The sequence below is a fragment of the Schistocerca serialis genome, chromosome 4, assembly GCF_023864345.2.
Source record: "Schistocerca serialis cubense isolate TAMUIC-IGC-003099 chromosome 4, iqSchSeri2.2, whole genome shotgun sequence".
Taxonomy (NCBI): Eukaryota; Metazoa; Arthropoda; class Insecta; order Orthoptera; family Acrididae; genus Schistocerca; species Schistocerca serialis.
In genome coordinates this window covers 274,060,529-274,078,041 of record NC_064641.1, presented here as the reverse complement: position 1 = coordinate 274,078,041, position 17,513 = coordinate 274,060,529, and the positions used below count along the sequence as shown (strand labels likewise).

Sequence of the window (17,513 nt, the reverse complement as noted above, 5' to 3'; positions counted from 1 at the left end):
TCCATGTGGATCAGTTACATGAATGTGTGGTGTCAGTTCTTTCAGACGTGTCCAAAAGAACACACACTGCCGGCCTACACACATTCACATGGAGAGCCACTACCAGGATTGCCTGTCCATTCTTCCATGCTCACTACACTGAGATTTCCACAGGAGGTCGGACGCAACTGTGCATCCACACTGGAGGCGGTGGACCCACTGCCCATCCAAGCAGATCAGTTATATGAATGTGTGGTGTCAGTTCTTTCAGACATGTCCAAAAGAACACACACTGCCGGTGTACACACATTCTCACGGAGTGCCACTACCGGGAGTGCCTGTCCTTTCATCCATGCTTGCTGCACTGAGATTTCCACAGGAGGTCGGACGCATCTGTGAATCCACACTGGAGGCAGTGGACCCACTGCCCATCCTCGCAGATCAGTTGTATGAATGTGTGGTATGAGTTCTTTCGGACGTATCCAAAACAACACACACTGCCGGCCTACACACATTACCACGCAGTGCCACTACCAGGAGTGCCTAGCCATTCATCCATCCTCGCTACACTGAGATTTCCACACGAGGCTGGACGCATCTGTGCATCGACACTGGAGGCGGTGGACCCACTGCTCGTCCACGTGGATTAGTTATATGAATGTCTGGTGTCAGGTCTTTCCGACATTTCCAAAAGAACACACACTGCCGGCCTACACATGTTCCCATGGAGTGCCACTACCAGGAATGCCTGTCCATTCATCCATGCTCACTACATTGAGATTTCCACAGGAGGTCGGACGAATCTGTAGATCTACACTGGAGGAGTGGACCCACTGCCCATCCACGCGGATCAGTTACATGGATGTGGGGTGTCACTTCATTTAGACGTGTCGAAAAGAACACACACTGCCAGCCTACACACATTCACATGGAGTGCTACTCCCAGGAGTGCTTGTCCATTCATCCATGCTCACTACACTGAGATTTCCACAGGATGTCGGTTGCATCTGTGCATTCACCCTGGAGGTGGTGAACCCACTGCCCATCCACTCGGATCAGTTATATGAATGTGGGGTGTCACTTCATTCAGACATGTCCAAAAGAACGCACACTGCTGGCCTACACACATTCCCATGGAGTGCCACTGCTAGTAGTGTCTGTCCATTCATCCATGCTCGCTACACTGAGATTTACACAGGAGGTCGGACGAATCTGTGCATCCACACTGGAGGCAGGGACCCACTGCCCATCCATGCAGATCAGTTACATGAATGTGTGGTGTCAGTTCTTTTGGACGCATCCAAATGAACACACACTGCCGTCCTACACACATTCCCACAGAGTGCCACTACCAGGAGTGCCTGTCGATTCATCCATACTCGCTACACTCAGATTTTCACAGGAGGTCGGACCCATCTGTGAATCCACACTGGAGGCGGTGGAACCACTGCCCATCCATGCAGATCAGTTATATGAATGTGTGGTGTCAGTTCTTTCGGACATTTCCAAAAGAACACACACCGCCGTCCTACACACATTCCCACAGAGTGCCACTACGAGGAGTGCCTGTCGATTCATTCATACTCGCTACACTCAGATTTCCACAGGAGGTCGGACGCATCTGTGCATCCACACTGCGGTCAGTGGACCCACTGCCCACCCATGCGGATCAGTTATATGAATGTGTGGTGTCAGTTATTTCGGATGTGTCCAAAAGAACACACATTGCCGCTCTACTCACATTCCCACGGAGTGCACTACCAGGACTGCCTGTCCGTTCATCCATGCTCACTACAATGAGATTTCCATAGGAGGTCGGACGCATCTGTGCAACCACATTGGAGTCGGTGGACCCACTGCCCATCCATGCAGATCAGTTATATGAATGTGTGGTGTCAGTTCTTTTGGATGTGTCCAAAAGAGCACACACGACTCATTCACGTTATAGAAAGGATATTTTTCGTAGGTAAATACCGTGGAGGCCTAATTGTATTAACCAAACTAGAAACAGACTGTTTTAAGCGCTGAAAAAACACCGAAACGGGGAATAATTGGGACGTAATACGGTAAGACTAATTTGTTTAGCTCCATTGCCAAATATTTATGAGGCAAGTGCTAGATAAATTCGTTCTTGTGAGTGTGTACTTCCAGTCTGTCTGTTGAATGTATACGCATTTCTAACAACTTTCACCAGACGATAATATTTATGTATAACGAACTGTATGAATTACCTTCAGATTACACAAATCTTCAACTGCTGAACAAATTTTAAAGTAATCACACTAGAAAATAGTAGTGCTAGTATCTGACGCAGGAAATGAGTACAAGCGATTGACATTTTGCTCTCCCTAAAGATGAACGAAGATGAAACATATGGCTCCAGAAACAGCAGAACCTAAAAGTCGTTCATAAAAATATATCATTGTGCAATGGATTAGTAACTTTTTTCATGTAGTGGATCAGAATTCCATGTTTTTAGGGACCCTTCCATTTTGCCGGGCTAGGAAGGCATTTCATAAAGAAGCTGCAGCATAATTCATTAAAACAGAGCCTCGGAAGTACAATTAAGTGCAGTGCAAAACCACACATTAGTGACTGCCATGCCTTCTTTTCCTTAGCCAAAAAGTTAGCGACATCTGAGCTGTGACTTTTATCGGAAACAAGTTAAATGTCTTGTGAAAGCTTTAATCCAAACTCATTCCAGGTATCGAACGCAGATTATTAGGAAATCTATAAAACGATTATGCGAAATGAACAGTATTTTTGACCGCTATCTGTCTGTGCTAGCGATTACAGACAAACGTTACGCCGTACTAGAGTTACGTGACGATGGAGGCTATGTATGTTGGCGACAGGAATGTTCATCTGGGCATCTGTGCCTATTAAGCTGACGGCAGGCAGACACTGTCCATTCCGTACAGCTGCTCTTCCAGGTCCTTTGCTGTCTCTGTCAGAATTACAGTGTCATCGGTAAACCTCAGAGTTTTCATTTCTTGTCCATGGATTTTAATTCCTACTCCAGATTTTTCATTTACTTCCTTTACTGCTTGATAAGGCTGCAACCCTGCCTCACTCCCTTCTCAACCATTGCTTCCGTTTCATGCCCCTCGACTCTTACAACTGCCATCTGGTTTCTGTAGAAACTGTAAATAGCCTTTCACTTCCTGTATTTTATCCCTGCCACTTCCAGAATTTTAAAGAGAGTATTATAGTCAACATTGTCAAAAGCTTTCTAATAGGTCTACAAATGCTAGAAACGTAGGTTTGTCTTTGCTTAATCTATCTTCTAAAATAAGTCGTAAGGCCAGTACTGCCTCGCGAGTTCCAACATTTCTACCGAATCCAAACTGATCTTCCCCAAGTTCAGTATCTACCAGTTCTTCCAATCGTATGTAAAAATTAATGTTAGTATTTTGCAGCCATGACTTATTAAGCTGATAGTTTGATAATTTTCACAGCTGTTGACACCTGCTTTTTTCGAATTGGAATTATTATATTCTTCTTGAACTCTGAGGGTATTTACCTGTCTCATACATCTTGCTCACCAGATGGTAGAGTTTTGCCATGGATGGCTCTCTGAAGGCTATAAGTGGCCTTAATGGAACGTTGTCTACACCCGGGGCCTTTTTTTGACTTAGGTCGTTCAGTGCTCTGTCAAATTCTTCACGCAGTATCATATCTCCCATCTTCTTCATCTACGTCCTTTTCCATTTACATAATATTGCCCTCAAGTACATCGCCGTCGTATAGACCTCACATGCCCCTTCAACCTTTCTGCCTTTCCGTCTTTGCTTAGGACTGGCATTCCATCTGAGCTCTTGATATTCATACAAGTGGTTCTCTTTTCTCCAAAGGTCGCTTTAATTTTCCTGTGGGCAGTATCTATCTTAACCCTAGTGAGATAAGCCTCTACATCCTTACATTTGTTCTTTAGCCATCTCTGCTTAGCCATTTTGCACTTACTGTTGATCTCATTTTTGAGACGTTTGTATTCTTTTTCGCGTGCTTCATTTCCAGCATTTTTATATTTTCTCCTGTCATCAATTAAATTCAATATCTCTTCTGTTACCCAAGGATTTCTACTAGTCCTCGTCCTTCTGTCGACTTGATCCTCTGCGGCCTTCACTATTTCATCTCTCATAGCTACCCATTCCCCTTCAACAGTATTTCTTTCTCCTGTATTTGTCAGTAGTTCCCTAGCGCTCTCTCTAAAACTCTCTACAACGTCTAGTTCTTTCAGTTTTTCCAGGTCACATCTCCTTAAATTCCTACCTTTCGGCAGTTTCTTCAGTTTTAGTCTACAGATCATAACCAATAAATTGTGGTCAGAGTCCGCATCTGCCCCTGGAATTGTCTTACAATTTAAAACCTGGTTCCTAAATCTCTGTCCTACCATTATAAAATCTATCTGAAATCTTCCAGTGTCTACAGGCCTCTTCCATGTATATAAGCTCCTTTCACGGTTCTTAAACCGAGTGTTAGTTATTATTAAGTTAAGCTCTGGGCAGAATTCTATCAGGCGGCTTCCTCTTTCATTCTTTAACCCCAGTACATATTCACCTACTATTTTTCCTTCTCTTCCTTTCCCTATTATCGAATTCCAGTTCACTATAACTGTTCAATTTTCGTCACCCTTAACTATCTGAATAACTTCTTTTATCGTATCATGCATTTCTTCAATCCCTTCATCATCAGTGGAGCTAGTTGACATTGTTGTAGGCGTGGGTTTGGTGTCTATCGATCTGACATTCCACGCTCCAATCCCTAGAACACCAGTTCTTTCTCCTGATAACGAAGTCCTCATGAGTAATCCCCGACTGGGAGACTATTTTAACCGCCGGAATATTTTACTCAAGAGGACGCCGTCATTATTTAACCATATAGTAAGGCTGCATGCCCTCGAGAAAAATTACGGCTGTAGTTTCCCTTTGCTTTCAGCCGCTCGCAGTACCAGCACAAGGCCGTTTTGGTTAATGTTACAAGGCCAGATCAGCCAATCATCCAGACTATTGCCTCTGTAAATACTGAAAAGTCTGCTGCCCTCTTCAGGTACCACACGTTTGTGTGGCCTGACAACAGATACCCCTCCGTTGTGGTTTCACCTACGGTACGGCTATCTGTATTGTGAGGCACTCAAGCCTACCCACCAACGGCAAGGTCCATGGTTCATGTAGTTAAGCCACTTAATACTCAAGTCTGATGCGTCAGCTGAATACGCTTAGTGGGCTGTGCATTAACTATTTTTTAAGCGGGAAAAACACCTTATTTAACTGATCTGTCTTGAGAACTTAGACCATAATGATTAATTGCGTGAATCTATTTTCTCGATACTTTTGTTTTTCCAGAGTGGCTGAAGTTTTGATATGGGGTACCGGCACCATCGCAAGTGCCTTGTCCTGCGGTCCCAGATTGAGGAAAGGCCTAAGATCTGCTTCCAGAATCTTTAATCTGTTGGAGCGTCGACCTTTGGTAACGGACCCGCATTATCCTACAGATGACACATGGGTGAGTTGTGCCGTTCAAATCATACTTGCGTATAAAAGTGGCATGTAGAAGGTGTAAAAGGAGCTTTGTAAACAGAACTGTAGAGTCTTGTCAGCAGAGTAAAACAAACACTTTCATGTGTGACAAAAAAGTCGCAGGTGCCCCGTTAGGTAGCCATGAAAGGTTTGACTCCCCTTAGCCCAACGTTCACAGTTGTTTTGACTGCTTCGTAGGAAACGACGTTTGACTTCACTTAGCCCAACGTTCACAGTAGTTTTGACCGCTTCGTAGGAATCACATTGACTGACCCTGCTGAAATTGTTGTTCCTCTATCAACAGAGAATTATCATAAACATGGGAGCTGGTATTATACACGATCGTTTGACTGAGCCATATCTTCTGGCTACCACATTCGGTGGAGAAAATTACCGTATCTTTCTCCGTGAATTACTACCAGAAATGTTTGAGAATGTCACGCTGACAGTCAGGCAACGATTATGGCTCCAACATGATGGGTTCCACCAAATTTTACCTTTGACGACAGACACCGTTTAGACTGTTTTCACCAGTTGTTGGATTGGGAAGGGTGGGCCATCATTGTGGCTACCACCAGTTCCCGACCTCAATTCCATGGTTTCTTTTTGTGGTGAGAGATGAAGTGTTTGGTGTGCGGGACATCGGCCGGCACTGCAGAAGAGCTGGTAGTCCGTTTGGCTGAAGCTGCAGACATTGTTCGTGAAACACCTGGAAGTGTTGAGGCTGTTACATAGTCATTCGCACACAGATATCAGTCGCGCATTGATGTAAACGGACGACATTCTGAGCAACATCTGTAGAACAATGTTCCTTATCACATCACAGTTTGGATACCGTCTTGGAAAACCACTAGCGTCACAGTCTTGATGGAACCCTATCGGAGAAACAGTGTACTTGTGATGCTTTTGTGAACTGTAAAAGGGGTTTCTTTTTATCTCTTCTAAAAAAAAGTAGAGAGTAAAGTTCTGCTTCTGATCTTGGGCGGGTCACTTGGGGCCGACCGACTGCCATGGCATCTTCTGCCAACAGTGTGACTGTGTGTGGTATGAAGGATAATGTGGTCAGCATACCGCTTTCCCGGTTTTTGGTTGTATGTTTTCTTCAGCTTGGGGCCGCTATTGATCGGTGGAGTAGCTGAGTAGCTCATTTGGCCTCATGAGGCTGAGTGCACCCAGTCCCTGTCTTCGAAGCAAGAAAAACTCCCTGGCAGTGCCAGGAATCGAACTCGTGTCCCCCACATGGCTGTCATCTGCTCTGACTACTCAACTGCTTATCTCTTCTAAACACTCTAAAATTTTGCACACTTGTAATTTTGCAAACATTTTTGTTACATCCTATTTAACATGCTTGTGACGATCGGAGTAAGACATCAAGCACTCTATAGCACTATGCCGGGTTATTGTCTTCAAAAGATCTAGCGGTATAAAAAGCGTGCTTGGAAACCGAAATTTGCGGTGTTGAATCCCAGTCAGGCCACGAATATCTTCAGTTTACTTTTATTATAGCCTTCACCCCCCAATGATATGAGAAGTCGCGACATGTGGTTCGCACTCCGCTGTAAAGTAGGTCCCCGTATCATGGCTAGATAACTGGGGTAGATTAGAAATGCATAAGTCGCCGAAGTGGCATCCAAGTGAAAGACCTGAAGGCTACCATTGAGCCTTACAAAATTATTTTTATTATCATCCTCACAAGAAACATTTCGTAACCCAACGGAAACTTCATGGAAACCATACCCCAAAGTTTCATCTGTGTCGCCGTAATTCATTTCATTAAATATTACCTGAAGACCAATGACGTTCTAGGATCCTATAACAAATTACACACATTGGAAAATGATTTATTATTGTAGAGAAACAGTAGCACTAAAACACTTTAAGAGATAAAGACGTGGCATAATGCAAACGATTACGTGATGGAATAAGTATTCGGAAGCCGTTATTGTAAAGCAAGGTATACTCCATACTAACATCATAAATGCGAAAGTAACTCTGTCTGTTATATTTCCACTGCTAAACCGCTCAATTGATTTCGATGAAATATGAGATGGAGGCAGTTTGAACCCTGGGGAAGAATGTAGGGTACTTTAGAAGAAAAGTCTTTCGCTAAGGGGGAGATGTATGGATTGGTGCATCTTTTTTACATCAGTCAACATATACCATGTTAAGAATTATTAAGTTTGTTCCAAATGTAAATGTTGTATAATGTATTGCTAGTTCAGCAGCACAATGCATAGAAGCGCACTCCTGCCCACAACTCTCCACACACACACCTCTCAGCAGCAACACTGCATAGGACTTTTGGACAGTTGGGTTCTAGGCGCTACAGTCTGGAACCGCGCGACTGCAACGGGCATGGATGTGTGTGATGTCCTTATGTCAGTTAGGTTTAAGTAGTTCTAAGTCCTAGGGGACTGATGACCTCAGCAGTTAAGTCCCATAGTGTTCAGAGCCATTTTTTGACAGTTGGGTGGAGGACACAGGTTACGAGCTATGCTTAACTGAACAGACAGACACGTGAGGGCAGCTGAGGTTATTGCACTACAACAGCTACTTACTCTCCACCACTCACCATAACAAACTGGCAGCAGCTACTGCTGCACATAATGCGCAGTTGGGTGTTGCGGTGAGTGGACACCATGCAGACTCCTCCAAAGTGCTCTTGACTTCGTAGGTTATCGCTATACCAATCATGTAAAATGAAATCTCAAGATTTCTATTTTCGACATTAGGTATCAGATTTTTTTTTGTAACAGCCAGGCTAATTTCGTTGCAATTATTGAAACGTTTGTCATTTGTTAGCTGATCAATGTACTTCAGATGAGTTTATTCCGCTGCGTATTTAAAGTAATGTGGTTGGTAGGGACGAGAAAATGAGGAACCCTGCGAGTGTGCCAGTAGAGACTGCAAACTGTCCAATATAATTAAACAGGAACAATGAGTATTTAGGACGTATCATGAGAACGAAAAACGTTAGTTCTTGCTGCTGGTAACAGAAGGCAAAGTTGAAGGCATACTTGAAACTGGGAGAAAGGACACGTCTGGCATTCGAAATATTGGGCGATGGACGAGTAACGAAATTGCCTCTCTCTGCGTGAAAACTGCGGTCTGGGGCTGTTACTTGAGCGGGCAAAACTGACCGTGGCGGCTGGGGCTGGGGAAGAGCCCGTCAGCTAGAGAAACCTGCAAAGCCAAGCCAGCACATTCCAGCAACCATGAGTGAACGGAGGAACTGTGGGAAGAAACTGGGGCTGAGAAATAGAGTGTCCTATGTTGTTAAGATCTATTACTGCGGTGAAGGAGCTGAAGTAATAAGAAATTAAAAAATATTCCCGCTAAAGGAAGATACTGTTTGTATGAATGTTAATCAGTAATAAGCCAGTATTTTACAACAATGGGAGGTGATCTGGCTTGTTGCAGGGAATCTAGCAAACGCTAAATGGCTCAATTTAGAATAGTGGATTTTAGGGCCGCACGGACACCAGCCCCCCAAAACGGCTCTGCAGGACTTCACTTCTGGCCGTGATAGACGCGGGATGTGCCCTAGGTACTGTACGAAATTTCACTGAAGTGCTAACACGCATGGGTGAGGACCTGACATCAGATGTGTAGGTAGTCTGCTGCCATTTATTTACTCATTTAGTATTTTTAAGATGTTTTTGTCATCACATGCTAACAACTTTATTTAAAATAAATATCAAGAAATGTTAACCAGCTGACTGGCAACAAGGCCTTACTTAATCCATAATTAACCTAATAAAGAAGCTGGTACTGAGAAAGGCAATACATAAGCAACCACAAAAATAACGTAATTCCACAACAAGTAATATTCCATTCTGATACATAGTGGCGTTACTGCCTCTGGTAGCCACAACGCACATTCCCATATCTCACTCATTAATTATAAAGGTCAACTGTAGCTGATATCACGTAAGTGATAGAGTGAGTTACGGACAATTTTCATTTATTAACACTCCTTTACACGTATACTAGCTGACAAATTCGGCATAACCCGGGTATCCATTTTGGCAGTTTCCTATTAGAAGCGGAAACACGAAAGTGTAGTGCAATAACGAAAAAATTTCCTTTCCTTGTCGTCGTGGAAACCTTTGAAATTATAAAACACACGTACAAAGAAATATCTCTACTGTACAAATACACAAGTACACCTGCTTCGCCTGTCCACATCGCCAATTTTTAAACGTGTCTGTGGCAACACCTCTTCATAGCTCTATAGATCTCCGTTATTTTCGCTTACAGCCGTTCACACTTCGCAGTTGAAAGCTTTCAAAAGCGCTACCAAGTGTCAGGAATTTCCTTACGTTGACACTACTGAAGGAGTCTCTTAACAGTAAATATAATTTTGTACATACATTCAGCGGAATATATGATGCTGCCTGAAAAATGTGTTGCGGCCAGAATTAGTGGCAAAGAAGTTATGAATTTAAACATCATGCACAGTGAGTAAGTTCTTCACGCACCTCAGTGCTTATGACGTCATATCTCCTGACCTATGGTAGGTGATGGTTCTTTTCCAGAACAGCGAAAGTTACCTGACAGTAAGGGATACGAGTTCAAAGTTGTGTTGAAACCAGTCCAGTGGTTTAGGAGGAGACATGGAACTCATAGCAGGAGAGGAGATGTGGAAAACACACACACACAAATTTATACACACACATCAAAAAAAGTTTTCCATCACCCCGGTTTCGAGAGTTCCGGAACCTATACAGAAAACTGGAATAGAGATCAACATAAACATCATTTCCGCCCTTTTTATTGCTCATTAAAACCACCCATTGCATGTTGTACCACCATACAGAGACACCTTCAGAGGTGGTGGTCCAGATTGATGTACACAGCGGTACCTCTAATACCTAGTAGCACGTCCTCTTGCATTGATGCATGCCTGTATGCCTGTATTCGTCGTGGCATACTACCCACAAGTTCATCAAAGCACTGTTGGTCCAGATTGTCCCACTCCTCAACGGCAATTCGGCGTAGATCCCTCAGAGTGGTTGGTGGGTCACGTCGTCCATAAACAGCCCTTTTCAATCTATCCCAGGCATGTAAGATAGCATTCATGTCTGGAGAACATGCTGGCCACTCTGATCGAACGATGTCGTTATCCCGATGGAAGTCATTCAGAAGATGTGTACGATGGGAGGGGGGAGAGGGGGGGGGGCGAATTGTCGTCCATGAAGACGAATGCCACGCCAATATGCTGCCGATATCATTGCTGTATCGGTCGGAGGATGGCATTCACTTGTCGTACAGCCGTTACGGCGCCTTCCATGACCACCAGCTGCGCACGTCGGCAACACATAATGCCACCCTAAAACTTCAAGGAACTTCCACCTTGCTACACTCGCTGGATGGTGTGTCTAAGGCGTTCAGCCTGACCAGGTTGCCTCCAAACACGTCTGGTTGAAGTCATATGCGACACTCGTCGGTGAAGAGAACGTGATGGCAATCATGAGCGGTCCATTACACATGTTGTTGGGTCCATCTGTACCGCGTTGCATGGTATCGTGGTTTCAAAGATGGACCTCGCCATGAACGTTGGGAGTGAAGTTGCGCATCATGCAGCCTATTGCGCACAGTTTGTGTCGTAACACCACGTCCTATGGCTGCACGAAAAGTATTATTCAGCATGGTGCCGTTACTGTGAGGGTTCCCTCGAGCGATAATCCGTAGGTAGCGGTCATCAACTGCAGTAGTAACCCTCGGGCGGCGTGAGCGAGGCATGTCATCGACAGGTCCTGTCTCTCTGTATCTCCTCCATGTCCGAATAACATTGCTTTGGTTCACTCCGAGACGCCTCGACACTCCCCTTGTTGAGAGCCGTTCTTGGCACAAAGTAACAATGCGGACGCGATCGAACCGCAGTATTGACCGTCTAGGTATGGCTGAACTACAGACAACACGAGCTATGTACCTCCTTTCTGGTGGAATGACTGGAACTGAGCCGGCCGGTGTGGCCGAGCGGTTCTAGGCGCTTCAGTCTGGAACTGCGCGACTGCTTCGGTCGCAGGTTCGAATCCTGCCTCGGGCATGGATGTGTGTGATGTCCTTAGGTTAGTTAGGTTTAAGTTGTTCTAAGTTCTAGGGACTGATGACCTCAGATGTTAAGTCCCATAGTGCTCAGAGCCATTTGAACCATCTGAACTGGAACTGATCGGCTGTCGGAACCCCTCCGTCTAATTGGCGCTGCTCATGCATGGTTGGTTATATCTTTTGGCGGGCTAAATGACATCTCTAAACAGTCAAAGGGACTTTGTCTGCGGTACAGTATCCACAGTCAAGGTATATCCTCAGAAATTCTGGGAACCGGGATGATGCAAAACTTTTTTTGATGTGTGTGTATTAGGTTGATATTTATAGCAGACAGCCTCAGTAGTAAGAGATACAATATTCAAATTCTTTTCATTATATTCTTTTAATAACAGTAGTACCGATATGTTACGCAGGCGAAACACTTCCTACGCCAACAACGACAGCCGAACGGACTGTTTTACGCTGTGTTAATTGGAGTCGAGCATGGTACATGAACGGCTAAGTGTTTAGCATGGGGAACGTGTTTCGGTGTAGGGAATGCCGCACGGATAAAGTCATATTTGCTCACCGAGTATGTAAGTGCGAATGTACTGCGACTCTGTGCACAATGCAGAGAAGATTGGGTAAGTAGGAGTTATTTTATCTGATGTTGTACAAGTATATGAAGTTTTCTGAACTACATCAACACTGTCAACTGTGAGCAATAGAACGTGTGACTCTGTGAAGAGTATTTATTATACCGGTCGTAAACAGTTTACAGCTTTCTCCGCTAACTAATTCCGTTTAAGTAAAGCTAGGTATCTTAGCTCCATACAGATTCGTAACCCCTCATAGATAGTCCTAAAAATTTGCTAGCGTAGATTTTTCATTGCATTGAAGACACCCATAAGATTTAAAACTACACTAGTGGCCATTAAAATTGCTACACCAAGAAGAAATGCAGATGATTAACGGGTCTTCATTGGACAAATATATTATACTAGAACTGACATGTGATTACATTTTCACGCAATTTGGGTGCATAGATCCTGAGAACAACCACCTCTGGCTGTAATAACGCCCTTGATACGCCTGGGCATTGAGTCAAACAGAGCTTGGATGGCGTGTACAGGTACAGCTGCCCATGCAGCTTCAACACGATACCACAGTTCATCAAGAGTAGTGACTGACGTATTGTGACGAGCCAGTTGCTCAGTCAGCATTGACCAGACGTTTTCAATTGGTGAGAGATCTGGAGAATGTGCTGGCCAGGGCAACAGTCGAACATTTTCTGTATCCAGAGAGGCCCGTACAGGACCTGCTACATGCGGTCATGCATTATCCTACTGAAATGTAGGGTTTCGCAGGGATCGAATGAAGAGTAGAGCCACGGGTCGTAACACATCTGAAATGTAATGTCCACCATTCAAAGTGCCGTCAATGCGAACAAGAGGTGACCGAGACGTGTAACCAAGGGCACCCCATACCATCACGCGGGGTGATACGCTAGTATGGCGATGAAGAATACACGCTTCCAATGTGCGTTCACCGCGATGTCGCCAAACACGGATGCGACCATCATGATGCTGTAAACAGAACCTGGATTCATCCGAAAAAATGATGTTTTACCATTCGTGCACCCAGGTTAGTCGTTGAGTACACCATCACAGGCGCTCCTGTCTGTGATGCAACGTCGAGGGTAATCGTAGCCATGGTCTCCGAGCTGATAGTCCATGCTGCTGCAAACGTCATCGAACTGATCGTTCAGATGGTTGTTGTCCTGCAAACGTCCCCAGCTGTTTACTCAGGGATCGAAACGTGGTTGCACGATCCGTTACAGCCATGCAGATAAGATGCCTGTCATCTCGACTGCTAGTGATACGAGGCCGTTGGGATCCAGCATGGCTTTCCGTATTACTCTCCTGAACCCACCGATTCCATATTCTGCTAACAGTCATTGGATCTCGACCAACGCGAGCAGCAATGTCGCGATACGATAAACCGCAATCGCGATAGGCTAAAATTCGACCTTTATCAAAGTCGGAAACGTGATGATACGCATTTCTCCTCCTTACACGAGGCATCACAACAACGTTTCACCAGGCAACGCCTATCAACTGCTGTTTGCGTGTGAGAAATCGATTGGAAACTTTCCTCATGTCAGCACGTTGTAGGTGTCGCCATCGGTGCCAACCTTGTGTGAATGCTCTGAGAAGCTAATCATCTACATATCACAGCATCTTCTACCTGTCGGTTAAATTTCGCGTCTGTAGCACGTCATCTTCGTGGTGTAGCAATTTTAATGGCCAGTAGTGTAAAAACGTGCAGCACATGCAAAACGTTATAGTAAGAAGTAAAGTGTTCATGCATCAGTTAGTAAGTACTATAATCGTAAAGAGATGAGCTATTCATGCATCAATTATATGTTGCATGTGCTACAAGTTTTTCGTTCCAGATCTAACAAGTAATTTCACGGTAATTAAACATTCGCGACCACAACTCTTCACGCCTATCTGAGTGCCGTTACGAACCTGAATGTGCTAGGGGAAGTAATTTTATTTATTTTAGCCCTATTAGAACTGTATTACATTAAAAACTCATTTTTGTTCAAATAATTATTTTCATCTTCTTAGTCTTTTGTGTGTGAATTTTTGAGTCGCTTTCAAGCATTTTAATGAGATTACAACGGAGACGTTTCGTTTATGTCAAGTTTATTTCAGTTTTTTTTCGTCTAACTCAGCTAATGCGTTGCTTCCTCCCACGTAAAAACCGTGAAGTTAAAAGGTAGAGAGATTCAGGTTTACACGAAGGCTTACCAGCAATCGTTCTTCCCGTGAACCATTCGCGACTGAACCAGAAAAATGGGGAAATGGCAGTGGTACCGAAGTACGCTTCGCCCCACACTACACAAGAAAGTAAGTCAATATAGCACTCTTATCCTGTTCCGCGTTATGTTGAAAGTTTTGAGTCTGTAGCTCACAGGGAACTGACAGTGGTATACAAAATACCTTCCGCCACACACCACACAGGAAAGCCAGGTAATATGGCTTTGTCATTCAATTCTGAGCTGAATTTAATATTTTAGTTGTATAGTTCATCATGAAGCTTGCTTAAAATTACCTGCAAAATGTTTACAGAAGAGACATCGAAGAAAGTGACGCAGTAAACAGAACATTTAAAGATCATCTTCACCATCTTGCAAAGAATGCAACAGCCATTTTCAGTACTGACGTCGAACAACGTTTCGGTTTGGCACGATCACCTCTGTTATTGTATAACGAGAAATATTTCTGTGAGGTGCCGTAGTCGACAAAGTATTTTTCGTTGGATATAACAACTACTTAGCTACACTTTTTGATTAATTTCTTGTCCCCTACAAATTTCGAAGTTGCAGCCCTCTTCTCAGACGCACAGTCTAGATCAGCCTAGCTGCTATGTTGTAGTAAGGAGCACGTATGAGAAAAAGTGTAGCTGTGGAACTATTATTTCAAAAGAGAAGTATCTCAGCCTGAGACTGTGCATAGTTCTGTAGGCAGGTGCTACTGACACCCAAGTCTGTATCGCCAGATGGAGCAATGAGCACGGCCGTCCCTAAATTGTCTCGTTCGACGATATGGTAGTTACCAAGATTGAGGAACATCTCAGATCATATGTGCCGTCTTCTCCAGCATCGTTTCCCACAAAAGAGCGAAGGAAGTGATTGCGTTGTACATGGAACACCCCATATTGTAACAGAACCAGACATAACTACTTTAGAATCTCTTCAGAGCCTCTGATAATTTTTACCACTGTGCATAGTTATTTCAGCATTGTAAAATAAACTAGTCGAATAGTAAGAACACTTTTAGTGCAACAATACAATTAACATATATGTCTATAGACTTTAACGGCCATTGTCGTTGAAAGTTGGATCTTTTGGTGTTCTTGGTTTTGCTGAACACTGTTGAAGAGCAATTTCGGTTTCACCTATGAAAGGGAATTTTCCCTGATTGTTCTGATGAAGTTAGGTTGCTGGGTGAAATTCTATTGACTGATACTGGCGGGCAGTCGTAATTGGGCAGACAGCGACAGAGGCAGGCAAACGATGAAAACGTTTATCAGAATAGTGTTGCCGTACGGTAAAGGTGAGTTCCTGGTAGCGATTTGTGTTGCTCACGGACGGTGGTTTCCTTGAGGATGGGAAGGCACGAAGCTGGAATCCTATAGCCGTCTTCTCTACTGACATTACATTCATTCTTAAGTATCTCCAACGATTCTCAGGCTTTGCTTGCTTTCTTTTTACCAATATACACTTCGCATTGGCGCCGTTTCACTTAGCCTCCTTCGGTGAAGCGGAGTGGTTTTAAGGAACAGATGTGGAAGGTACTGTCAACCACATCTAGGGTCGAGGTCCCACAGGATCACACCGACACATAAACGCACTCCACAGGAACTGCTGCATGCCCATCGACACTAGACCTTCTGAGACATTCTGTGACGTACAACATGCCCATGCGAGCCCAACCGTCGCCCCCACTACTAGCTGGGCGCAGATGTTTGGGCTCGTAACTTTGGGAGACTTCCAGAACGGGTATCAAGTGTCATCAGAGCCATCTATGGACAACGAATGTTCACAGCGGATGCCAATGGCGCTATGCTGGTACAGATTGCCAACTAGTCGTTTCAGCACTTAGTGGCTTCCCCTACGACACAACCACCACTACCACCACAGTCAGCTTGAGACAGTTTCACATATGTGACAGACGTACCTCACCAAATTCAGTGTAGTAAGAGCTGGTCCCTCGCGGGATGCGGATTCTTTTTCAACTCTCAGTTTGCACCTCTAGCATCACTGGCTTTAAGCTCCACGAGGCGATTACAGGGGGAGGGGGGAAAGATGGTATACCTCTATTATTCGACAGCAAGGTCGATACCCTGTGAACCCTCCAGCAGGCAGCATGAGGCGCCAACAGACCTGGCTGCTGAATCCAAGCCGGACATTAACCCTGGCCACAGGGCAGCTGGAAGGCACTTCAATTTGTATCGTGCTAAGGCCTCTACCTCACTTACACTGCCGGCCGTGTGGCCGAGCGGTTCTAGGCGCTACAGTCAGGAACCGCGCGACCGCTACGGTCGCAGGTTCGAATCCTGCCTCGGGCATGGATGTGTGTGATGTCCTTAGGTTAGTTAGGTTTAAGTAGTTCTAGGGAACTGATGACTTCAGAAGTTAAGTCCCATAGTGCTCAGAGCCATTTGAACCATTTTCACTTACACTGTGTACACTGAGTTTGTTTACTAGGTTTCAGCTGGACTTCTTTTGGCGCAGTTGCTGTTTTTATTATTGACGGATTTGCCTGGTCCTGGACTGTTGGGATTACTATTTACGACGATCTGGTGTGGACTGGAATTGTGAGCTATCAACTGATAGTGCATCCATATTTGTGTTGCACTGTAATGGGTGTCATATAAGCAATTATTCCCACTATTATGGAAGCCATTTGAAAACTGAGTGTTGAGCACCACTTGCTGGTGGGAAGTGCGACTTGTCGTCTAAATACTTATTTGTGTTTGTAGGATTTGTATTCACTTTGTGTCGTACAGTATTCGAGATCTATCGATCAACACATATAGGAACAGAAGACCAAAATCACTCTGGGGCGAAATTCATTTTGAGTGAACGTCATATAAGAAATTTTGGAATCTATGAAGCTCTTTTTTTTTTTTAATGTGCCATCCTATTAACGGAGCTAACAAGTAATCTTTAGTGCCGCATTTTTTAAGGCACGATGTTCACAATGATCCGTGTTTTATTGTGAAAGTCTTTTACTTTTTTCTGACTGAAAATGTGGCCTTTTTGTCACAGAGGAGCAAATTGTTTCAAACGTGTGCTATCTGCTCTAATTGTGCCTATGAAAGAGCCATTTTAAATTCATTGTGATTTCGTGATGATATTTCAAACTTTCAAGGATGATGGAGAACGGTAAATTTATCAATTCTAGGTAG

General features: G+C 44.2%; 1 protein-coding gene across 1 annotated transcript in view; it reads left to right on the top strand.

Annotated features, from left to right (window-relative positions):
- The window catches only part of LOC126474391 (ATP-dependent translocase ABCB1-like), a 194,693-nt gene that overhangs the window by 155,773 nt on the left and 21,407 nt on the right, over positions 1-17,513 (top strand). Inside the window, exon 18 of the mRNA XM_050101859.1 lies at positions 5,325-5,484. Coding sequence (XP_049957816.1) covers positions 5,325-5,484 — 160 coding nt within the window. The remainder of the gene's footprint in view (positions 1-5,324; positions 5,485-17,513) is intronic.